This window comes from Benincasa hispida, chromosome 10 (assembly GCF_009727055.1).
Source record: "Benincasa hispida cultivar B227 chromosome 10, ASM972705v1, whole genome shotgun sequence".
In the NCBI taxonomy this organism is placed as follows: Eukaryota; Viridiplantae; Streptophyta; class Magnoliopsida; order Cucurbitales; family Cucurbitaceae; genus Benincasa; species Benincasa hispida.
This window is the reverse complement of record NC_052358.1, coordinates 23,915,627-23,940,536: the sequence shown is the minus strand read 5'-3', so window position 1 is coordinate 23,940,536 and position 24,910 is coordinate 23,915,627. Positions and strand designations below refer to the sequence as shown.

Genomic DNA, 24,910 nt, shown 5'->3' with positions numbered 1-24,910 from the left:
TATGAAACCGAAAACCCAATAGGTAGGGAGATATGAAACCGGAAACCCAATTAGAAACGCTGACGAGTGATGGTCATAAGACAGAAAGGAAGGAAAGGAAACGATGCTGGCTGGATGATGCTGACGAGTGATGAGTGACGGCTGACCTACCGAGATTTGAGATTCTAAGAAGTGAGAAGTTGAATCATGGAAAGGAAGGAAACTAAAATGACCTCCAATTTCCAAGGGCCACATGTCGAAAAGGAAATGGCACGTGTATGCTGATTGCTGAAAGGCTGGAACTGAAGTGTGAATGTATTTGGGCTGGGCTGGGCCTTGTGGTTCTTAGGTCGGTTCGTTATAAACCCGTGAATCGAACTGACCTACTCGGGTTTATTAAAAAAAAAACCCAAACCAAACCAATTTTTTTTTAACTAACCCAAACCAGCTGGGTTGGGTTGGGTTGCTTGGTTTTCTCGGGTCTTCGATTTTTTTAACACCCTTACCCTTGATAAGCTCTGTTAACCTCTTCATGGCCCTCAACGCAAGACTCACACTTAGTCATTTTTCTCTTTAAAACCTTGAACGCATGGCACGAAAAAACCATCTTCAAGCTCTTTTAAACATTAAAAACACATTATTCATTACATGTAACTTAGCTTACACTTACATTAATGTTAATAAACATCTTAAACACATAATTAAGAGGACTTAAACATAATTAACTAGTAAAACAAGTTTAGGAGTTTACAATTTACCTTCCCCTTAGAGAAATTTTGTCCTCGAAATTTGTCTCAAGCTTGGTTAAGTAAATAAATGAGGATACTTGCTTTTCATTTGTTACTCAGCTTCCCATGTAGCTTCCTCTATTATATGGTTCCTCCACGAGACTTTAACCAGTGGTGTCGTCTTGTTTCTTAACACATGTTTCTTTCTGTCTAGAATCTGAATTGATTCCTCTTCATAAGACAAATTTTCCTCCAACTGTACTGGATGATCTTGTAAAATATGAGCAGGGTCTGGAACGTAATTCCTCAATATAGATACATAGAAAACATCATGTATCTTAGATAACTCTACTGGTAAAGTTAATCAGTAAGCCGCTGGCCCGATCTGTTCAATTATCTCGTAGGGTCATATAAATCTTGGGCTCAATTTACCTTTCCCACCAAATCTGAGTATTCCTTTCCATTGTGATAATTTAAGAAATACTTAATCTCCAATCTCAAACTCAAGCTCTCTTCTTCGTTTATTTGCATAACTCTTCAGTCTGTCTCGAGTTGTCTTCAGATTTTCTCTAATCACCTTAACACTATCTGAAGTCATCTATACTAACTCTGACCCTATTAGCTGTCTTTCACCAACCTCATTCCAACAAATCAGAGTTCTACATGGTCTTCCATACAAGGCTTCATATGGAGCCATCCCGATGCTGAAATGGTAACTGTTATCATAAGCAAACTCTACTAGTGGCAAATGTGTATCTCAGCTTCCCTTGAACTGTAATACACAAGCCTTCAACATATCTTCTAATATATGAATCATTCGCTTTGACTGTTCATCCGTCTGTGGATCAAAGGTTGTATTAAAATGCTAGGAAGCATAAATACTTCTAATTGTGTAAAGAATCGGTATCAAATATGGATACGATACGGATACGTCTAGATACGTGTCTGATACGTGATTTGAAGTATCTTATTTTTAATTTTCAGATACGTGGAGGGGATACGTGGGTCAATTTTTTTCAAATTTAAGCCTAAACACTTAAAAAACCCAACTCACAACCCATTTTATTTTAGTGCATGTTTAGGAGAGATTTTAAAATCATCAAAAATCACTTTTTTTTCATTTTTAAAATCACTCAAAAACACACTTTTAATTACTCAAGATTAATTTAGTTTTTAATTTTTCACTTTTAAATGCAATTTTCATATCATCAAAATTAGTTTTGAAGAATTAAACATGATTCATAGTGATTTTGAAAATGACAAAAGTGATTTCAACCTTTTTAAAATCACTTCCAAACATAAAAGTACACTTAAATTGAGCGATCCAAAACAAAATAAATTAAAAATGATAAAAAGAAAAAAGAAAAAACTCGAAACATAATTAAATCTCCATTCTTCCCTTCTCTTTCACTATTTAAATCATGATTCACACCCTTTTCATACACAACTTCATTCTTCAATCTTCATATTCTACTTTTTTCCTACCGTCTACTCTAATTGCTCAACAATCACTCAACGTTACTAGATTTTTTTTCAAGTTTTCACTCTCTTCTTGAATCCATTTTAATCTAACTTAAAATAAGTATTATAACAATTAACTAGACATTATACATACATACATACATACATACATACATACATACATACATACATATATATATACATAGATATATACATACATACATATATATGTACATACCATATATATGTATTTACTTATTTTATATAATATATAATATGGCATGTATATTTATATATATATATATCACATATATATATATATATATAGACTATACTATAATTATTTCTTCTCGGGAGGATAATCGTATCTTAGTTTTTTAGAAATTAACGTATCGCCGCATCGTATTGTATCTGTATCATGTATTCGTATCTGTGTATGTGCTTGTTAACTAAAATGTAACTTAATACCACACCTTCTGTAAACTGGGCCAGAACTTCGAGGTGAATCTCAGATCTCTATCTGATACAATCGATACTGGAGCCCCAAACTAAGTTACAACTCTGTCAACATATGCCTTGGCCAGCTGATCAAGGGTAGAAGTGGCTCTGACTAGCAAAAACTTTTCCACCTTAGTCATTTTGTCCACAATCACCCAAATACCATCATACCCACTCGATGTCTTAGGTAGACCAAAAAGAAAATCCATAGTCACATTTTCCCATTTCCATTCAGGTACTGGAAGTGAGTTAAGTAAACCTGCAGGCCTCTCACGCTCTGCTTAACCTGCTGACAGATCAAGCATCTATCTACATAGCCCGTTATATCTTTCTTCATTCCAGGCCACCAATAAGATTTCTTCAAAGTCCTATACATTTTGGTACTACCTGGGTGCATAACATATGTTGAACTGTGAGCCTCCTCTAAACTGCATTATTCAACGCCTCGTCATTAGAATCTATGTTCCTTCATCAAGGCTCCATTTTGTCTTAATACATAATTTGTTCTTTGTTGTTTACTTACTTTCTTAGCTAGCTTTTTGAAATTTGGGTCTCTTGACTGAGTTAAATCGATTTGCTTTAGAAGTTTTTAACAACCTTGATCCACATAAGTGTAAATTGAAAATTTATACATCCTTTTACATTATTTAAGGAGCGATGAGACAAATTTATGTATATATTGTCACGATTGATAAAAACAAATAGAGTTATCCGTAAAAAGCATTAAATGGTGGCCACACACATGATGAAGCTAAGCGCTAAGCTCCTGAAATCGCTGCAGAATTTGCACAGCCATGGAGTTGGCCCTCCATTCCCTTCTTTCCTTCTCCAATTATTCATCTCCCCCTTGCATTTCTTTAACCCCATCCCTACATGTAAGCAGACCCTCCAGTTTCAGCTTCCACTTCCGGCCAAGGCCACGATCACTTCTTCAACCTCTACAAGCTTCTCGCTGGCTTCTGCTACCCGTTGGTCAGCCAAACCGCTTTCTTAATCTTTGTTCTCTTCTATTGTATCATTTTACTATTAATTTATTGCTACTTAATTTCCTCACAGGCGATGGAGAGTGGAAGCATATAGGGTCTAAAGTAGAAATGCCAGATGCGTTCGAAATTGTGTCGGTGAGCAATTCCAGTTCGAATAATCCATTGCGAGTCTCTATTTAGTGGAGCAGCTGCTCTGGTCTGAACTCTTTTTGGGGTTAATGCAGAATGAGGTCACTGTTGGACGCCTTCCTGATAAAGCTGACATTGTAATTCCGGTTGCTACAGGTCATTCATTTTACTTTCTAATTTTCACCTAATCTAAATCTAGTTGATTTTTCTGGTTCTGGGTTGTGGCATTGACTCCATTGATTTTTCTGAAATGGAAGCAGTTTCTGCTCTACATGCTCGCATCAAAAACCAAGAAGACAGGCTGTTGGTCATAGATCTAGACAGCACCAATGGGACTTTCATCGATGACAAGAGACTTAACCCTGGGGTTGTTGCTGCTGTATCATCTGGCAATTGCATTACTTTTGGTACTTTAATTTCTCCCCTCAAAATGAACCACCACTAAAAGTCTCTTTAAAACACCCCATTTCCCATTTTTCAGTTCTTTTAACAACCTCTTTTTTAAGTTGTTTTAACACATGAATGAAAATAATAAATGAATTGGTTGTTCTACATTTTTGAGAGGAAGAGACTTTACATTTCTTTTGGTACTCATCTGAATTGATTCGTTGTGATGTCTCTTTTGTTGACAGGGGACATCCATTTGGCCATGTTTCAGGTCTCAAAGCTGAAAACTGTTGAAGCTGCTACCAAAATCCAAGAAGAATCTGAGGAGCCAATCAGTGATTCTGAAACAAGTTGAGAGAAATGGCAAATTTTATATTCTAAAACTTTTGGTTTGGAACAATTTTTCCAGTGAGTCATCTAATTGAATTCCTATGCTAAAAGAAGGCAGTCTTCCTTCATTCTGGTTACCCAGGAATTTTATTCCTATGCCCTCTTCATTATTATTTATATTCACTCTCTTTACTTCTTCACTTTCCCCTATTCACATTCAAAATCACTACTTCAGCTACTCCTACAATATTTTTAATTATATATTTTAGAAATAATATAATTTATTCAAAAAAAAAGTTAGAAAAAACTACAATATTAAAAAGAAAAAGTCATTAAATATAGTGATAAATAAATACAACTTTCATTTATCGGGCAAGTTTTAGAATATTCTCTAAAGCGCTATTTGGTTTAAGATTTTATAGATGTCTGGGAATCAAAGATGATTGTGTTTGATTGTGTATAGGAATGCTATCAGAATTTTATGAACAAAAATTGTGTTTACATTTAATTATGTAATTAAACATGAAAATCTTATTGTAATTATGATAGATTGATAATTTAAAGAATAACAATATTCAATATATCAATCAAAAGTTAATTACGAATTAATAATAATTTTCATTATAAATATTTGAAGACGGAGTAATTTATAATTAAACTTAACCAATTAATGCATTTAATGAACGTCATACTAATTATAATGTAATACTTAATCATTTTTTTTATTAATTAAGTTCAATATTAGTAATTTTAATTTTAATTAAATAATATAAGAAAATATATTTTAGTGGACAATATATTATATAAAAAGGGAAGAAATGAGATAAAAATATGATATATTAATAAAGAATACTAAAAAGTATTCTGTAAATATAATATGTTAATAATAAATTGAGTAATAAACATTAATCACAATAAATAATTAATTTCTTATAAATAATCAGTGATTATATATTCATAATGAATGATTAGATTAAAATTAATCTCAATAAATAATTACTTGATTAATAAAAAAACAATAAAGTAATAAATTATTATTATGGAAAAAATGAAGTTTAATACTAACTAAATTTAACTAATCCTAGTTTACTAATTCAATATATTTAAGATAATGTTGGCTAATAAATTAATAGTTTATCTAAAAAAATAATTCCATTCATTTAATAAATTTTTATTATAAAAATATTTTAAGTAAATATTTTAATAGAACACTATTGATTTATTAAAATAAATATTTATATTATTTCTCTTAAATTAAAATTAATTGATTAATTAATTAATTATATTCAAAGTGAAATTATATGTAAAATGGAAAACAAATAGAGAAGGGAAAAGAGAAAAGCCACAATTTTGGAAGGGAATAGAAAACCCTTATCGGTGAAAATTAAGAATGTTTGGGAATAGCGTATTTCTTGAAAACTGTGAAACAAACATGAAAATTGGATATATATGCCAATTTCCATGTAGAAAACTCTCCCACCAAATGACCCATAATTGTTTTCTTTACTACAATTGCAAGGATAAACTCATTTTGATTGGCATATATTTCTTTGATCTAACATAATTATATAACTTTTAAGAGCATGTTTGGTTGAGGAGTTTTTTTTTTTTTTTTTTAAATTTTTTAAAATTTGAATAATACAATTGATCATGGGATTCAAACCACAGACTTTATAATTTTTAATGTACTTGAGCTATATTTGATTTAGCCAAAGAATTAGAGTTGACTAGAGGTCTTGCTTTGCCAATGAATTTTTAAACTCATACTCTAGCTCTATATCTAAAAAAAAAGGTCAATTTCATGATTTAGAACTCCTCTTTCCGCAAAGGCTTTCTAAGGTAAAAATTTTCATCAGTTAAAGAAAAACAATAATAAATACATATATACATCACTCTTTTGTTGTAGATGATTTACTTATATAACATTTAATAAATAAATCCACCTATTAATATGTGTAAGGAAAAAAGGAAAAAGGAAAAAGAGCAGGCTTATTATAATAAATAATTAACTACAATTTGAAGTAGAGCTCGCTTTTATTTTATGGGAAAAAAAAAAAAAAAAAAAAAAAAAAAAAACCCTTAACCACTCCACTCGGAATAAAAATTGAACATTATCTAAAAGTAAACACACAGATTTATACTAAGCGAAAAGGCATTATTTACTCCTTAATTATCAAAGCATGAAGCTAAAGCGAGCATCTCAGTTATCATAATAATAGGATAGCTACAAAAAGTTCATAGTTTGAATTCACTTAACTCTATTATACTAAAAAAAATTATCAAAGCATGAAGTGAAATTTTAGACCAAAGTGAGCAAACTTAGTAGTAATTAGCACGTAATTTTGAATGTTCAAATTCTCATAGTCTATACTAAAATAAATTAATTAATTTACTAAAAATAAAATTGATATTTTAGACCGCGTTTGTTAACCATTTGATTTTTTTATTTTTGTTTTTTAAAATTAAGTTCATAGACACTACTTCCATTTCAAAATTTGAAAACTAAGTCAAAATAACCAAGTCAAAATTTGAAAACTAACAAAAGTAGCTTTTAAAAATTTGTTATTGTTTTTAGAATTTTGCTAAGAATTCAACCATTGTACTTAACAAATACGTAACAAAGCAAATGATCTGCACCCTAATGTTCTGTGGACAGTCTGCTTTGCTTCATTCCTTTTTCTTTCTTTCTATAAGAGAAAGTTTGTGCTAAAATAAGGCATTTTGAGGTGCCGACGACCCCCATGAACAAAGCTATGACTGCTTACCTTAACACTATTGGCTACACTTCCGAGATGCAGTTCCAGTTCTAATCCAGCTCTAAATCCATCATTCTTCCTTTTACTTTACTCGCCCCATTTAATTCAATTAAACCTCTCATCCCTCCATTCCAATGTCATTAAATTAAATGTATATCCATCCAAACAAAGGATCACATTAATAAAAACAACTATCAATGGTTGGAATTGAACTTGATGTGATGATTTCACACAAAAGCAAAGCTAAGGCAGACTACAGGTTCAAACAAAGCTAGAAGAAAGCAGTAACCTTGTGAGTCTTCTCTGTTCTCCTAACAATCCCACACTTGATGACACTTCCAATGGTGTTCCACGTCAACTTTGTGTTGGGTTATTTCACTTTTTAGTGAAGCCCAATAAAGGCCCACTTGGGCATTAGATTATTTTGATAGCCTTAATTATAACCTAATATTACATTTATATTTTGAACTCAACTTCATATTTTCAAGAAAATAAGTGGTCTTTTACTATTTAACCCTCCAAGCATTAAAAAAAAATTGTTAATGCAAAAGTAGAAAAACTTTTCATATCCCAACTACTTCCATTAATGATTTATTTTTAATAATTTCATCTCTCTCATCTTTTCATATCCGACCCACACTTCATCTTTTCATATTCAACTCACACTTGATCTTGTTCAATCTCTCTCTCAAAACCCTCTCTCATTTTTCCGCCGCTGCCTCTCTCTCTCCGTCCACCTTGCCACCGGTGCCACCTCCCTCCGTCAGTCCACCTTGTCATCGTTGTCATCTCCCTCCATCCATCCACCTTGCCACGCCAACGATGCGCCTACCGAGATCTAGTCGTCGCCTTCTTCCTCATATCCGGCGCGTAGAACAGATCTTCCAATGTGGGGCGAGCAGATCTAACACATCTTCGTCATGTGGTGAGCAAATTTGACGTGGGCATTTACGATGTCGAGCTAGGAGATTTGGCATGGGGTGATTTTTTCGGCCTAAGCAAGTAGATTCGACGTGGGGTTATTTATCCGATGTGGGGCGCCAACATGGGATGAACCATTTGCATGGGGTTCTGGATGATGACGGTAGACGATGGTATATAGGGTGGTTTTTTATATATACTGTCATATGGGATTTCTTTTTTTATATATCGTCGTATGGTGATTTTTCGTATTCAATATATAGGGTGGTTTTTTTATATGTACTGTGATATATATGTTCTTTTTCGATATATAAGGTGATTTTTTTATATATATTGTAATATATATCTTCGATTTTTTATTGAGACTTTCTTTATTATGATAATATATACTAATATATATTGAACATTAAGTTCATTTGTGATTTATATATATTCGTTTCCAATCTTACTAATATATTTCATATATTGTTTACAATATTTATAAACATCTAAGTCAAATGTTCTAACGTATATTTAAAAATAACCATGAATCTAAACTATGATATATATATATATATATATATAATAAAAAAAAATTACTAGTATATTTAAAAAAATACGTTGGTATATTGAAAAATGTTTTACCATTTTACTAGTATATTTCATATATTGGTTTGAATATTTACAAACATCTAAAATGATATTCGAAGATATAGAGACATATATATCAAAGCAACAAAATATCAATACTTAATTAGAACTGCATATATATCATAATACTTGGGATATATATATCAAATAAGCAATAAAATATATTGACATACATATCAAAAAGTATTTGAGTTCTAAGATATATTTAAAAATAATCATGAATATTTGAGTAGATATAAAATATATTTACCAATATATTTCATAATTCTTTTTAGAATATTTCCAAATAAACAATTGAATATATTACATGTACAAGTGAACAAACGTGAATCAATCATATAATATAAAAGATCAACATAGAAAATGAAATGGTGATCTATGTCAAGAATTGAATCAATCTCTAATTTATATATTTTGGTATATATCATATACTTGTTAGAATATTTCTAAATATCTAACAAAATGTTCAGACGTATATTTTAAATGACAATGAATCCAAAAAAAAAAAAAATAATACGTGAAACCAATGAAAATAGAAAATAAAATATCATTAAATGAATTTTCTCTCTCCACTTAAATTAAATAAAGAAAAAAAATTTCAAATTTTCTATCTCCATTTGAAAATGTTGAAAAAATCATATTAAATGTATTTTCTCTCTTCGTAATAAATGCAGCTTCTCTCTCTATCATTAACTCAATAAAAAAACGAAAATAAATTTTTTTAAAAAAAGAATAATTATACAAAAAATAATTATACACGAAAATTTTTTTAAAAAAAATGATAAATCTATCCACAAAATTACAAAAAAAACCTTCATTAAAAAAATACAAAAGAAAAGACATTTTTTAAAATTATGATCCAAAGATGATTATTTATGTAAAAATCTCTTAGGGGCCATTTAGTGTGTGATAAAAGCAGAGAGTTGAGTTGAGTTGAGTTGATAATTATTATCTGGAGAGTTAAATTATCTAGAGAGTTAAATTGTATGTGTTTGTTTGCAGAGTTGAGTTGAGTTGGTAATTATTGTCTGTGTTTGTTGTGTAGAGTTGTGTTGAGTTAAGTTGGGTTGGAGGATCTAATGCAGTTTTTTTGTGAATGAGATTAGTTCTATTTTTTTCTGTTTGTTTTTTATTTCATTTATTTCATTTTTTTTAGTTTTATGTTTTGCTATTGTTGATTGATTTTCAAATATACATGTATTTTCTCAAATCATTTATGATATAAACTAAACAATCTCAATTTTTCCTCAATTTGTAGAACATAATTGATTAATTTTCATATATTCTTTTCAAAAAACTGTAATAATTTTAATTCTCTTTAATTTGTAAAACATACCAACAAAATACATTTCATATTGTTGCTCAACTAATTGGTATATTGTATATTGTATGTATATATATTGAAGGTAATTATCCCAATTACTAATGAATTGGTATATTGTATGTATATATATTGAATTTTGCTCACTTAACATTATTATTTCACATATCATACAGTTTATTTTTATATAATATGGATAGTGTATCTGGAATTGAAATTGTACATAGGAGAATTACTTTTCATTTGATTATGATGGTGCGAATGTGATGTAGTATAGTAACATTTTTCAGAAGATCACAAAATAATATGAATCGACCGAACATATGGCTATTTCCAAAAATAATTCACAAAAAATTCACAAAAGATGTGTTTTTTGGGGTTGAAATATTAGGTGGTCAGACTAGTGGTCCCGAGCAAGTAGGCGTGTACAATACCGTAGTCGTTTGTCTTTTGGTACAGCTAGGAAGAGATATGTTTTTTGTATGTCTGTGCTAATGATATCAATCAGGTCACATCTATCATCCTCAGTGAATCATTCAATACCAAATATGGCCTGAACTACCTCTTTCCGACGCCCAAATTCCATCTCATATTTCTCGGCTTGCTACGTAACGAGTCTGCCAATGTGCGCTGATTGCATATTAGTGGTTGATCGCATGATCTCAATCATTTCATTCTGGAAGGTGAGTCGTTTCCTCTTACTCCCTCTAAATGTCTCCGTTAATACGCTCTCTCTATCGGTGGAAATATCTGGTACACATGCTCTCCACGTGGACATATCTCCTTAGTCTTCTTCCATTGCATCCTCAGACAGTTGAGTTTGTTCATTATCAGGGATAGGGTATTCTTGTGACCCTAGCAGAATCTCGTCTTCCATTTCCTAGAACAAATTTGATGTCATCACCACTAGTGGCTCGCAATAGTGTCTGGTTGCCCTATCCTTCCCAAACACACTGGATAGTTCATCATAATGAAGGAATGGCTTGTTTCACAAACCCTTTGTGTTATGATGACTCTACATTCGTATATGGGAGCGATATTAGAAATTATACAAAAAAACAGGTTCGGAGTATATTGTTTAATATTTTAAAAAACTTACTCAAACCCAAGCGTCGAATATCTCCCTCTCCACCTGAACGCACTTAAACTCCTCGTTCCATCCAAACCCTGATTGATTTAAAATCTCTGTTACCACCGAATATTGTTTCTTCAGACTTCTAATCTTATATTCAATAGTGTTATGGTTTAGGCCACACCCCGGAAACTTCTCCTCCATTATGTGTTCCAAGTGTTATAGATATCCCGGCTGGAAGGTCCCATTGTCAGACTTCCAACCGGACTCTACTAAAGAGGTTAGGGCATTGACCAACTCAGCGTCCTCGGCTTTTGTTCACGTATGTCTCGATCTTTTTCCATCGCCTGCCATTCTAATTCATCCATGCATACATCGTAAAGACATTACTGAACATTAAACAGCTTCGTGCGACATGTTATAAAATAAAAAACTAAAACCATGGATTGAAATAGTCAAATTAAAAATGTTCACGAAATAAATGAGCATAAGAATTTTGTTCAACAGATAAATAATATGACTTTCTTAAAAAAAAAAAAATCATGATCTTTGCCATTGAGAAAACATTTTGGCAGCCAAATCATCTATAAATTTGGCCTATTCGTCTGAGGTCTCAATAAATTCAATATTCTCTCCCTCTGTAATATGATTCTCGTACAACGAATCATCAAGTGAAGCACCGATCCCCATCTCCCTTATGAATAAGTTGTGAATCAGGCAACACGTAGTTATCGTTGGACATTGGACTTGTACCAAGTAGTAGGATTTACCCCTAAGTATTGTTCATCGGCCCTTCAAAAGTCTAAATGCTCGCTCGATAATATTTCTTGTTGACGAATGCTTCATGTTGAAAAATTATCTCGACGTTGTTGGTGCATTGGTTGCTCCACGTCAGTCTGAGAGATGGTAGCGCTCCCTTCTATATGGAGCCAAAAATCCTTCAGCATTTGGTTAGCCAACATCGCACAGATAGTAGTACCTTGTACCATTTTCGAGATTGTAATACATGTTTATTTAATGGAGTAACTAAATGTTGCTTATGTAGTGATTTTTATACCCTTTGGAACCTTCAATCCGTGTGGTTGTGCAACTGCATTCCTTAGGACCCTTGAGTTGTTGGCCGAGCCCTCCCAGCCTGGCATAACGAAGATGAATTCTCCGTTTTGGTCACATATCGCAAGAACGTTTGTGGCGATTTCCCCTTCCTCGTCCTATATCATGGTCGATCTACGACATTGACATTCACTCCCACATACGTGCCATCCAATGCCCCCAGGAAATTCTGTTCAAATTGTTTAATCATGACAATTCGAGAAGATGTCAACACAATTTATTTCGAATGCATTTATAGAACGGTACTAGAACTTTTTCTACCTTAAACCATTTCCATCGTCCATCGGTACATGCACTTATAATTAGTTCGGAGGTTTTCAACAATACTGTGTGTGGTTGTATTACTGCTCTAAGAACTGTATTGAAATATCTCAAAATCATCTCACCAGATCTCGAAAAATGTGTTTGTACTACTCTATTCCTCGCATCATGCGCAAGAATATGAAGAAACATTGCCACCATCTCTTCAATACCAACACATCTGCTGGGCTCCAAACATCCCGTCGTTTTAATCATGTTGCATAAAATCATAAACATCCTTTTATTTATTCGAGTACTCTCACGACACACTAAGTCACTCTCGTAAATGAGGTGGAAGAACGTCAATTGTCGAATTCACTATCTAACGTTCACTGGTTGTTGTTCTATCCTTCTATTATTGTTAAGCAGAATTGCCAAAGTGAAGGTAATTGTCTTTGAGACTCAGTAATACTTGTTATGATTTTAAAAAACTCCTGAACAGTCTCCATCTTACTAGGGCAATGGGGGAAGTATGTAGATCCTGAAAGGATGATTATGCTTATAATCAGTGAACTTCGGTTTAGTTACAAAATGACAAGTCGTGACAACCTAGTACATCACTCATATCCGACTATCCCGAGCCAAGTATACATTACGATCATCCCAAAAACGAAGCCTATTACAGTTGCAATAATTGTACTACATTGTCATACACCCTGATCACTAACTTATCCAATGTGTGTTGTACTGTAAGACCTGTACGCGTGCTCTGCCTTGTATAATGCTCCTTTATACCCACTGACTTGTCCATGACATTCGTGCCAGGATAGATAGATCCCTGGGATACGACCAACGAAAATGACATAGAATTTGTATTTTCCCATCTACCTATAATTTCAGGACATGGGTAGTCAATACCAGTAATCAACGTTGAAGTGAATGGTTTTTTTGGGAAGTTAGGATGTAGAGGTTATGGTATAAGGGCCCCCTCACACAACCCATTACTACCTATAAAAAATTAAAGTGTGCAACTAGGTATGGTAGTTGACACATTATAAATGTCTCTAACGTAATAGTGACTAAGTATTATAGTACTTGACATAATTGGATTTTCATGTGCCTAGTTAATTTTCAAATTTCATTGTAAGAACTTTTTCATTTTATTTAACTTAAGAAGTATATAATTAAAAATATCACTATAAATAAAAGTATAGTTATTTCGCTATTTCAAACGTTTATTGCACTATAATAAAAGTATACTTTCAAACTTATAAACTTATTTCAGTTTATACATTTTTAACTTACTTCACTATTAATAAAACTTTTAGTTCAAACTTTTATTTCACTATTAATAAATGTATACTTATTTGACTATTAATAAATAGTACATTTGTAGATTTCAAACTTTTAATTCACCATTTATAAAAATATAGTTTGAAACTTATAAACTTATTAGACTTATTTTGGAAACTTATTTTGAAACTTACTAAGCTTATAAACTTGTAAAAAAAAAAAAGACTTCTCATAAGTTTATTATTTAATACTTCTTAAACTTATTTTAAAAATCACTCAAAACATATAATTATGTTTAGATTAATAAAGTGAACAATTAGAATTAATGCTGGATTAATATTTGAAAACATCATAATTAATTAACAAAGTTATAAGTTGTAATGGAAGTAATTAACAAAGTTTTAAGTTCAAATTCTTTTGATTGTGAAAATATAGGGATTTCATTATCAAAATTATAAGTTTGATAATGTGTTCATAATTTATATAATTTTGATAATGGAAGATGTAAATGAATATAATTTTGATAAAACTTGTGATTGAAATGAATTCATTTGATAGAAGATGTAAATTGATACAAACCAAAATTTAACAATACAACATAATATTTTTCTAATAACTTTGAGCTCGACATAGTCTTCTTTAAGAAACAGAGGGAAAAAAATTTCACATTCTCACAAGGGAGAAAATGTGGGAAAATGTCCAACATACAAGTCCAAAATACATAACAATGATACATTTGAAGTAAAGAGTCCTCAACAAGTAGAAGAAAGAAAGAATAGACATTAACGAAGATCATTCCAAACTTCAAACTAGTTACGAAAGGTATGTTCGTTTAGTTTGGGCCCCTACACGGAAGAAAAAGAAGTTCAGTTAGACCATAGTGATAATGTATGTTAATACGATTCAAGAAGAAAGAAAGAATAAACAGTAATGAAGATCATACCTTTGTTTATGTTCGGAGTGAGCGATGGTGAAGACAGTCCACAACTAGGGGGCAGAATTATCGGTTGACGACCTAAAAAAACAAGAAAATGTTAGCGACATATCTTAATTCAATTATAAGAAAAGAAGGAAGCATACCTTATATGGATGGAATAAGTTGAGGTTAGAGGTGGAAGAAGGAAACAAAGTATATTGCAATAGCCAAACAACACATACTAGAATGGAAAATAGATTTAAGAGAAAGTTGAAATAAAAAGAGAGATTGAGGGACTTACCAACACAGTTTACAAAAGAGTCTGTGAAGAAGTCTAAAAAAACATGAACACATATTGAGATATAAGTAGAGCATACAATAAGTAGAGTTAGTGAGAAAGGTTAGGTGCACTCTCAATAAATTCAAATAGTAAATCTATATTAAAGACAATCAAGTCAAAAATAAATTAATTAAGCAATAGTCAGGTCACTATTAATTTGGTGGTTGAATTAGAAAATGACATAAATACAACATAATATATCATGTGAATCAGAAGGCCTTAGGATTTCAAAGCCATTTGATTGGAACAAATTTAACTCCAAGCAAACAAAATAAACAATTTCAATAATTTCAAAATTGAAGTCAATTTTAAAATGTACAAAAATTAAATTCGTTTGAATGTTGAAAACAAATTTAATGGAATGAAGCAAAAAATATATTCACTCAAAAAATAGGTTGAAAGGAAATAAAACTAAAACATAAATCATACTCAAAATATAAGGAAAAATATATTCAAAGGAAATAAACAAAAAAAAAAAAAAATCATTCAAAAAATAAGGAAAAACAGATATGCATGTCCTTTTTTAATCTTAAAAACAGTTTGAAATTATCATCGGCCTCTAGGGAAAAAAATAGAAAACATACATGTTCTTGGGTGGATTGACCACCACCAAGCTCCAATAACACAGTCTGCATCCCCTACCAGGAGTTAACTTGCCTCCAATTTACATGGATAAGCAAAAGAAAAAGGGCAAGGGAGGACACATGATTTAATATTGAAGCGATAAGAGAAAATTTGAATAAAAAAGTATAGAAAACAGTCAAGAAGCAGATCAAAACCATAGACAGTAGTTGTAAGAGGAAGAAGAAGATTATAAAAATTATAGAAGTTTGCAAGGAAGAAAATCAAACATGCATGAGGAAGAACAGAGACGGATTTAATAACATATAAATTGATAAAATAAATAAATAAATTCATTCAAGCAAGTGGATAAAAATCATCAAGGTTTGCTTTGGACAGTCTGGAATCATAATCGCAAAATAGAACATTCAACAATCCCGAATCAGAAAATCAAACAGCTAAGGAAGAACATTAAACATGGAAGGAAGAATATCAAACATGCATGAGGAAGAACAAAGACGGATTTAATAACATTTAAATTGATTTAAAAAAACGCATTCAAGCAAGTGGAACAGTAGACCGTAAGAAGATAAAAATCATCAAGGTTTGATTTGGACAGTCCAAAATTGGAATCCTAAAATAGAACATCATACAGTTCCAAACCAAAAAATCAAACAACGAAGGAAAAACATCAAACATCTTCAAGGAAGAATATCAAACATGCATGAGGAAGAACAAAGACAAATCTAATTACATATAAATAGATAAAAAAAATTATCAAGATTTTCCTTTGGACAACAGGAATCGGAATCAAAAAATAATATCAAACATGCATGAGGAAATCAAGACGGATTTAACACTAATTGTCAACGTAGAACAAGGTAATCGCAAAAAAAAAAAATATGAACAAAAAAAACCTAGATCTACTATAAAAATTAAAAAAAAAACGAAATATCGTTAAATCTACAACAAAATTGTTTGAAATCGGAGAATAGACATACAGAGAGCCAAAAAACCCAATCGAAATCCGAGAAACGAAGAGACGTACGGAGAAATAAAAAAAAAATACATAGAAGAACCAAAACAGAGAACGAAGAGGTGAAAAGAAATACAACTCATTCTAGCCAGAGAAATGAAGAGACATACAACCCAGCTAGAGGGAGAACGAAGAGACCAGACGAAGAAGAGAAACCAAACGGCGGAAGAAAGGAGAAAATGAGAAAAGAGAGAGAGTGATGATTAATTACGCGTGACAAAAGAAAGGGGGTTGAAAAATGCATCTGTAATTGGGGCGTGAAATGAGGGAAGTAAAGGGTAAAACGATGGGTTTCAAACCCACCGATTTTAAGTTTCACCACTATCAAATATCAGATGGGCTTTTTAAGCCCATCTAACCCAACTCAAGCCCACCATCAAACATCCCTTTGATGTAAAAAAAATAGAAATATTAGATCATTTATTAGGGTATTTTCTGATGCTATCCCTTTTCCTGATGTTTCTCGTGGAATCTTCCGCAAGGAAGCCCAATCCAAACTCTATACCTTGATGGGTTGATGGCCCAATTTGGTGTCAATAGAACGAAAATGGCTAATCCACTGTGAGCTTAAAATGCAAGTAGAGAAGTTGGGGGACACGAGTCTACAATGGTCTCCACTTTAAGGGCCTTTGCCCCCACATTCAATCGCTCTCCGTCTCGCGCGTTTTCAGTCAAAACCCAGATGGATTCCATCATCAGAAACCCCGACGGCCACAGCTCCCGGTGCGCTTCCACCTCTAAATCCAGAGAAGCTCTGATCACTTTACAGGAATGGCAGGGTTGGGGCTCCACGTCTCCTGTTCCCATCATGGTTACGGAAATTATCGAGGAAATGAAGGTTTTGGAGAAAACTATTGATGCCCAAATGAGTTTTGGTGGTAATGGGGGCAAACTTCAGGTGGGTCACAAACCCATTGAATATGTTTTTCGCCTCTTCTTTTACTTTGTTACGTTTTGGTTGCTACTGTAACAGGTTCTGTTAAATCTTATACTCAATTATTATTTCTGTCTCTTGCAATCAACTCATCTAGATGTTGTTAATCGAGTAAACGCCAGCTTGGAACATTAGATTGATTCATGTCTTCTCTTTCAAAATGATTGTGGAAGTTCTTCAATGAAGTGAATGTCATATGGTGACTTATTATTAGAAGTACGGTTTAGATAATCTATGTTCGTCCACCAAACAGCAGTGCTAGAAATTGCCGTGACCCTTGGAATGGATTGACACTACTTAAAGTAAAACCAGGTCTTTCATAGAAAAAGGGATCGCCTTTGAACTTAGCAATGGCACAAGACTTAGGTAGTGGGAAGATATGTGGTTGGATTCTATCTCATCTTGCAATTCCCTAAAGTTTATGCATTGTCCAACACAAAAGGAAAGTTTGTAAGAGATGTTCGGCTCAGTTTTCCCTCAAGCTGGGAGCTTGTCTTTGTAAGTCAGAATGGGTTTTTTCTTTTTTTTTTTTTGGGAATAAGTAAGTCAGAATGATGATTAATCTTCCTGAAATTTTGAAAACTGGGGAAGTTATCTTGTAATCTCCTAATTTCAACTTGACCACAGCCAAAGTAAGTTGAACCTGAATTTAGCCAAGCGGATATGTGATGGAAACTTTCCTAAAAATGTAAAGTTGTGTTAGGAACCAAGGTAGTATGGGCTACCTTTGTTCCACATCGGTTAGAATGGGAGGACCAATGTGGTACATAAGTGGCTTGGCTCTCTCATCTCAATAGCTGGCTTTTGGGGTGTAGTTCTCTAAGGTGTTTAAGTACCTAACAATTATATCAAAGTCGTTTGTCGCCGTTTCGGAGAGGAACATCGGCAGAGGGTTCTGACCGAATGTTTACGAGGGAAGTACAATCGGTCTAACCATCGGGATGTCGGCTTTTCAAGGATGGGGTATTGTTAGGAATCAAGGTAGTATGGGCTATCTTTGTCCCACATTGGTTAGAATGGGATGACCAATGTGGTACTTAGGTGGCTTGGCTCTCTCAACTCAATAGCTGACTTTTGGAGTGTAGTTCTCCAAGGTGTTTAAGTATTTAATAAGTTCTTCCTTTAGATAAGAGCCTAAATACACCGGAAAGATTGTAAAAGAAATTTTATAGCAACCTATATCTTCATGAATTTGCAAAAACTGCTTCCCTAGTGAGGAATCCGTAGACCTCATTTTTATCCTCCATATTTTTACTACAAAAAGTTGGAAATTTCTTTGCAAACATTTCATCTGATTTGGTGTCATCCTAAAGACATCAGAAGCTGGCTTCTAAATCTCATCAGGTTAGTAGTTAAGTAGCAAAAATAGAATTCTTTGGTTAAGGGCCTTAAGGGATTATTTATGGTTCATTTTGTAAACATGTATTAACACCTAAGTTTTGTAGTGCTCAGCATAGGCTTTTTTGTACTACTCCACAGACTCCATCATTATACATTGGAAGGTCTTTTTGTAAACCTTTTCTTGGGAAAAGTCTGATGCCTTATCCCTTTGTTCCCTAGGTTGTTTTCTTTGGCTCCGGATTTTTAATGAAGTTCTCCATTCCTTATCAAACAAGACCAAAAAAATTATATAAAAAATAAAAAATACATTTTGGACTTGAATGGGAGTCCTTACACATGTAATAAACACAAAACTACATGTTAATTCTCCTTGCTTCTGAATGGCAGAACCCTTCCTGCAGTATCTTTCTTGGTTATTAAACATGTGAAAGTGAATCAATTTTAGATATTCTTTCCTTGGACCATGAGGCTGTAGTGCTATATATGTTCCTACTTATTTTTCTTCATTGTGCAAAAGATTGCATTGTTAATCTTGGGCCTTATTTCAGGGATATTTTAGAACTCAGGAGGACAAAAAACACCGAGCTACATATCAGGCTCTCGGTAGTTCTGAGCAGAAACTTCAATTTTTTTCTGCTCGACAAATAGCATGTCGTTTGCTTGGGAGCCGGGATTATCTTTGTCAGAAGGTATAATAAATCTTAAATCATTCTGTATTCTTGGGGTATTCATATTAACACCACCAGTTTGCTGAATAAGTTTTTCCAACACATTTATTAAGAACTGATAGGCTGTTTAGTATCTACAGACCCTTATTATTACTTCATGTAACTTATCTGCCTTTTTTGAATTCTCTTGTATCTGCTTAGTGCTGGCTGCCTTTTGAGGATTGTATGTGTTCAAGAGTCAAGCATTGTTCTCTATGGCATGGAGCACGTTTTTGGCTATATATGCATCCAAAGGTGTGTCTACTGCTGGTCAATTGTTGATCCTTCTCATCTACTAATCTTGACATAAAGTTTATCTAGAGTTATTGTTCAGGATTTTCTGCGGCAGAACAACACAGGGAAGTTGCTGTTGCAAGTCTTTGGTGTAGAAGCCACAACTTTGTGCCTCTACGGTATCTCAGAACATGAAGAAATCATGTGGAATGTATTCAAGTCAGCAGGTAACTTTATTCCTCGTGTAAGCTTTAACAAGTCAATAGCTTTATATTATTGTAGCAAGAACTAAATGTAACTTATTCTAGGTCTAAGAAATTAAGTATTCTTTAAGAGATTTATGGTATTCCTCTGAATCTATGAGAAATATGTTAGGAATGCTATTTTACTTGTTTATATTGTAATTTCTTCATTGACATTGCAATATAGTTCTCTTTGGTGTTTTCGTATATTTTCTATGTTTGGATACCTAACAAAATACACGTGGATAGTTGCTATCAGCGATAAACTGTCATGTGGTTTTCACACTGTAGTCATTGGCAAAGTCGGTATGGCATGTAAAACTCTATTTTCTTCTTTTGTTAACAGTGATTTTTTTTTCAAATATTACTCAGGTAAAAGTAAGGTTTGTTGCCTTTATCCCAACAAGAATGCAACTTCCAAAGGTGTTCAGGAGGCCTTCAGCTCTGAACTCTCGACTAAGCTAGAAGACACAGAACAAATGGTACATATTTTCTGAAGCAGTGTAGTTAATGTCCCTTCTTGATTATACTCACTGTGAAGCTAGAATTTGACTTCATAGTTCATATTATTAAATGGTAGTAAAGGCTACATGGTATAAGAAATTTAACATACCCACAATGTGCGACCTTTATGGATGAATATACCTATGAAAATTATTTATGGAAGACTTCTAGGCACAGCTATTCGATCCATACAGTTTCAAATAACGCACTTCGTATTCTGGCTGATGTTTTGTTTTGTTTTGTTTTGTTTTGTTTTGTTTTTTTTGCTATGTTTCTGTTTTTGTAAAATTTTGTGTTCTTCCAGTTGAACAAGGTCATAATGTTCTTGTTGATTCTACTCATAGACTGATGGAGATGGAATTCTGAATTTTATTTTGATTGATGGTACTTGGAGCAACTCTGCTGCAATGTTCAACCGACTCAAGGTAATTCAATGTAGCATTTTTTATTATGTCTTCTAAGTGGGTCTCTGCTGGGTTATAGTACTGGAGAAAGCCAATGTTTTGCCCATAACAAAATAGCTGAATATTTCATCCTGCATAATTGTGTGCTATTCTTGACTTACCACTTTTGGTATTATCTCTTAGTTTTTACCGTTTCATTTTTTCAACAAAAACTTGGGGGGATAGGGAAAATCCACCCCAAGCAAATGTGAAACTATAACTTACCCAATTAGCATCAATATAAGCCACGTGACATACAATACAAGAACAGGATTCCTAGTACTCCAAAACGAGGCTGGCCATCTAGCTCCCCCATCTGTCAGCAATATTAAGAAGGATTCTCAAATTTCTTTTATTCCATGATTCCTGAAGAGTGACCTTATAAAGTTGGACCACCGTTGGATCTTTGTTTCTTGAGATTGTCCACTGAAGCGATTAAAACTACAGCATCCTTACTTTTAGATGGCACTACCCAACAGAAATGGGCCTCAAACAGCTTCTTTCCAATGTTTGATGGACTGCTACCATATATGCTTTGTTGGCTCTTATATTCAAATATCCTAGTCACTACAGTTAAATAGTGTAGTAGTAATATCCCAACAAAGAGTCCTTTGTTCCAAGTATCAGGGACCTTTAGGAGGCCATGAAATCAATAAAAGAAAAACATCATTCGGTTTGAATCTTCATAATGTTCTTTTGATTCTTTGTTAAAATTTGGGATGCTTCATTGATAGCTTACGTTCCATTGTGTGGTGTTTGATATTCGGACTGAGGTGGACCAAACTTTTGGCAGCTACTCTAAAACTACTTTCTGATGATTGTTGCAATTATGTAGGAGCAAGCCATATCGGTTTGGGGGGAGGACATTCCATGCATATCATTGGCTACCGGATCCTCCGCAATGCATAAACTCAGGTAAGAATTTGAGCTAGTTATCCATTATATTCGGGTTTCCTTGAGTCCGAGGGGAAAAACATGATTCTTCTATAGAACATTGACTGAGCTGCTTGTCTGAATGTGAAGGCCTCAACCATCATGGGACCGCACCTGCACTGCAGCAGCAGCAGCTAGCCTACTCTTCGAGCTTCAACTCGTTCCAAAGTTCAGTTCGGTTGAATTGGAAAAACAGGGTGAAGCATTGGAAGATGCTCTGGAAGTTTTGTTAGAAGCTCTTACTGCTCGACGTATTCGGATGGGGCGGTCCATCACCCGTAAAGTAAGACATGCAAGCAGTTTTTGCTAATCAAGGACGACGTTCCTTGAACTGCCTGAGGCGAACATTTTCAATGCTTTTATTGGTACATGCGGCTTCTCATGCAGCTTGATTTAAGTATTTTCATAATACATTTAGGATTATATCAAAACATTAACCTTGTAGTTTGCCATTTGATCATACGTTAATTTACATTTGAAGGGAGGAGTTGTCTAACTCCTTTTTTATTGGAGAAACCAAACAAACTTAAACAATACAAGCTTCCTAAACCTATAACTCCACCAGCACCAACATCAGGTTGACCTCTTATGTCAAATCTACTCATATTCATATCATATTCTCGAATTAAATTTTATTACAATACATATGATCATTTGAATATCCTACCTTGAAGACTGAAATAAGAGTAATGTCACTTGTGATGGATGCGAGGGATTGAGATATGGCATGACAATGAATAGGAAAGAAAATAAAAATATAGCAGATGTCGATGTGTGCGTTATTATTATTTTTTTTTCCTGCTTTTGTTATGAATTTATTTCTAATCGGTAATCATTGCACAGTAATGTTTATTCCACTTTAATCACACAAAAAAAGAAATAAGAGTAAAGATTTTGATCTGGACAATTAGGTGAGATATATAAATATGAGTATAGTTTAAGATGCTCAAAGGAGATTGAATCCTTTGCCTTTGTCTTTATATTCTTCCTATCTTTTTTCCAATTCTCTTCGAGTTTACTTATAAATAAAGTTTCTAAAAAGTGAAATTTTCTTTGATTTTAATTTTAAAATGTGCATTTTATAAATTTATATTTATTAAATGAAAAAGAATGTGGTTCTAAACTTTGTAACGAAATTCATGAATGAGATTGAAATTTGTTTGTATGGTTAAACAAGCATTCTAAACTACACATAACGCTAAGAATATTTGACTCACCTTAAATTAGAAAGCTGGGCCTAACCTTGTATCTTAACAAAGGTAAAATTCTTATTAGTCGCATATTATTTAAACCAAAATGTAAAATACTTTTATCATAGAGTGGCCGACCTTTAAACCAAACATCCCAAAAATGTTTCATATTTGTTTTGGTTATAGTGGACCAAACATCTATTCCACCTTTAAGGAACAACCGACAACTACCTCGTTTTTCTCACAAATCCTTCGCTTATTTCCACATACAACATTAAATCAAGGCCCATTGGATTGTTTTAACTTTTAAATTTTGAATATTTTTCCACAATCTTGTAAGCTTTTGTCTTTAATTTCATAAAAGGAGAAGATTCTACTCCTACAAAGTAAAAATAAAGACACATCGTGTATAGTGAATTATACCATCTCGTCTTCCTCCTTTCAACCTCTCACAACTTTCATTTTCTATTATTTTGTTTATGATTTTATCATTTACTCTAAATTTTATATATACTTTTTTCATGTGGTTATATTTGTTTACTTAAGTAACATATATTCAATTTTTCGTTCATAAATTTAACAACAAAAGTATTCATGATAATTAAAATAAACTTTAAATTTCAAAAAGTTGAAACAAAACATTTTAAAATTCAAAAGTATGATTGAAACTTGTCGTACAGTTCATAAGTTCTTTTACCATTTTAACCGGATGTAAAAACAAGGTTTCCTTTTGCCTATTCAAAAGTCTTTTTTTTTTTTCTTTCTTTTTTTCTTTCTTCAAAAGTTGTTTTTTTTCTTAACACAATTATTCTCCAACCCAAAATCAAACCAATACACGTTTTTCTTCTTAGTAATGATTATCTAAACGGTAATTTTCATTAAAATAATTTAAAATATAAAGTAAAATTATTATTTTTTTAATGTGCAAAATGAGAAACTTTCAACACTTTTTCTGTCATCTATCATTTCTTTCGACAAGAAAAAAAGAACAAACCAAAAAAAAAAAAAAAAAAAATTTAATAACAAGGCAACATACAAAGTTGCGGCCGCGGTGGGTCCACTCCACCGTCAAATACAGCCACGGCCGTCACTTTCTCCGTCACCGTCGCCGGCGCAATTCATCTATGAGCCGTAACAAGAGTTTCAATGAATCTCAATCCATCAAATTTGGGAGCAAATTTATCCGTTGAAGACGAAGAGTTCTCTCCTTCCTTTCCTTCCTGCATATAATTAAATTTCCCAAATATCAAAAACATCGAAAAAGACAAGAAATTTACAGTTTCAAGCAACGAATTGAAAGTTTAAATTCTTAAAGGAAGAATTTTAGGAAGAGGGAAATTGATGAATCGTTCATTCAAGGCTTTATTACCTGACGAGGGAATTGAACTTTTGGGTTGCAGACAAGGGTAGAGGAAGAAGGGGAGGCGGAGACGGCGGCGGCGGCGACGGAGGCGGCGATGAAACCCGATTTCTTCATATTGAAAAATTTTGATGAGAGAATATGTTTGGGGGAAAATTGGAGCGTAGAAGAAAAGTAGAAGGCAATTTCGGCGTATAAATAAACTAAATAATATAAATATTATATTATTTATATGTGGAGAGTGGAATTTTTGTAATTCACAAATAATTGGCGCGGCAATTGTCTGCCTTTCGATGTGATTAAATGACCTTTTTAACCCTACTTT

The 24,910-nt window shown here is 32.9% G+C and overlaps 3 protein-coding genes and 1 long non-coding RNA gene across 4 annotated transcripts; 2 read left to right on the top strand and 2 right to left on the bottom strand.

The window, feature by feature from the left end:
- Window positions 1–3,411: 3,411 nt before the first annotated feature.
- Window positions 3,412–4,698, top strand: LOC120088663 (zeaxanthin epoxidase, chloroplastic). Its single transcript, XM_039046077.1, has 5 exons — window positions 3,412–3,638; window positions 3,723–3,787; window positions 3,877–3,937; window positions 4,042–4,188; window positions 4,414–4,698. Exons 1-5 carry the CDS (start codon window positions 3,461–3,463, stop codon window positions 4,521–4,523), a joined length of 561 nt encoding a protein of 186 aa, XP_038902005.1. The 5' UTR covers window positions 3,412–3,460; the 3' UTR covers window positions 4,524–4,698.
- A 9,730-nt stretch (window positions 4,699–14,428) lies between these two features.
- On the bottom strand, window positions 14,429–14,929 carry LOC120088366. The gene is made up of 2 exons (XR_005484900.1): window positions 14,788–14,929; window positions 14,429–14,689 (listed from the first exon to the last, which is right to left on the bottom strand). It is a non-coding gene; the product is annotated as an uncharacterized LOC120088366 (long non-coding RNA).
- A 2,340-nt stretch (window positions 14,930–17,269) lies between these two features.
- On the top strand, window positions 17,270–24,240 carry LOC120088365. Its single transcript, XM_039045596.1, has 8 exons — window positions 17,270–17,595; window positions 19,521–19,661; window positions 19,842–19,934; window positions 20,014–20,140; window positions 20,528–20,637; window positions 21,004–21,084; window positions 21,938–22,017; window positions 22,126–24,240. Exons 1-8 carry the CDS (start codon window positions 17,305–17,307, stop codon window positions 22,343–22,345), a joined length of 1,143 nt encoding a protein of 380 aa, XP_038901524.1. The 5' UTR covers window positions 17,270–17,304; the 3' UTR covers window positions 22,346–24,240.
- On the bottom strand, window positions 24,110–24,792 carry LOC120088987. Its single transcript, XM_039046425.1, has 2 exons — window positions 24,595–24,792; window positions 24,110–24,445 (listed from the first exon to the last, which is right to left on the bottom strand). The coding sequence occupies exons 1-2, from the start codon at window positions 24,700–24,702 to the stop codon at window positions 24,344–24,346; spliced, it is 210 nt and encodes a 69-aa protein (XP_038902353.1). The 5' UTR covers window positions 24,703–24,792; the 3' UTR covers window positions 24,110–24,343.
- Between the last annotated feature and the right edge of the window lie 118 nt (window positions 24,793–24,910).

Excerpts from the sequence above, each read along its gene's own strand:
- LOC120088987 (XM_039046425.1), bottom strand. The coding sequence starts at position 24,702 with ATGAAGAAATCGGGTTTCATCGCCGCCTCCGTCGCCGCCGCCGCCGTC. Across the intron at positions 24,446-24,594 it reads AAGTTCAATTCCCTCGTCAG|GAAGGAAAGGAAGGAGAGAA; the intron begins GTAATAAAGCCT and ends AATTATATGCAG.
- LOC120088365 (XM_039045596.1), top strand. The coding sequence starts at position 17,305 with ATGGTCTCCACTTTAAGGGCCTTTGCCCCCACATTCAATCGCTCTCCG. Across the intron at positions 17,596-19,520 it reads GTAATGGGGGCAAACTTCAG|GGATATTTTAGAACTCAGGA; the intron begins GTGGGTCACAAA and ends GCCTTATTTCAG. Across the intron at positions 19,662-19,841 it reads GGGATTATCTTTGTCAGAAG|TGCTGGCTGCCTTTTGAGGA; the intron begins GTATAATAAATC and ends GTATCTGCTTAG.
- LOC120088663 (XM_039046077.1), top strand. The coding sequence starts at position 3,461 with ATGGAGTTGGCCCTCCATTCCCTTCTTTCCTTCTCCAATTATTCATCT. Across the intron at positions 3,938-4,041 it reads TGTAATTCCGGTTGCTACAG|TTTCTGCTCTACATGCTCGC; the intron begins GTCATTCATTTT and ends AAATGGAAGCAG. Across the intron at positions 4,189-4,413 it reads TGGCAATTGCATTACTTTTG|GGGACATCCATTTGGCCATG; the intron begins GTACTTTAATTT and ends TTTTGTTGACAG.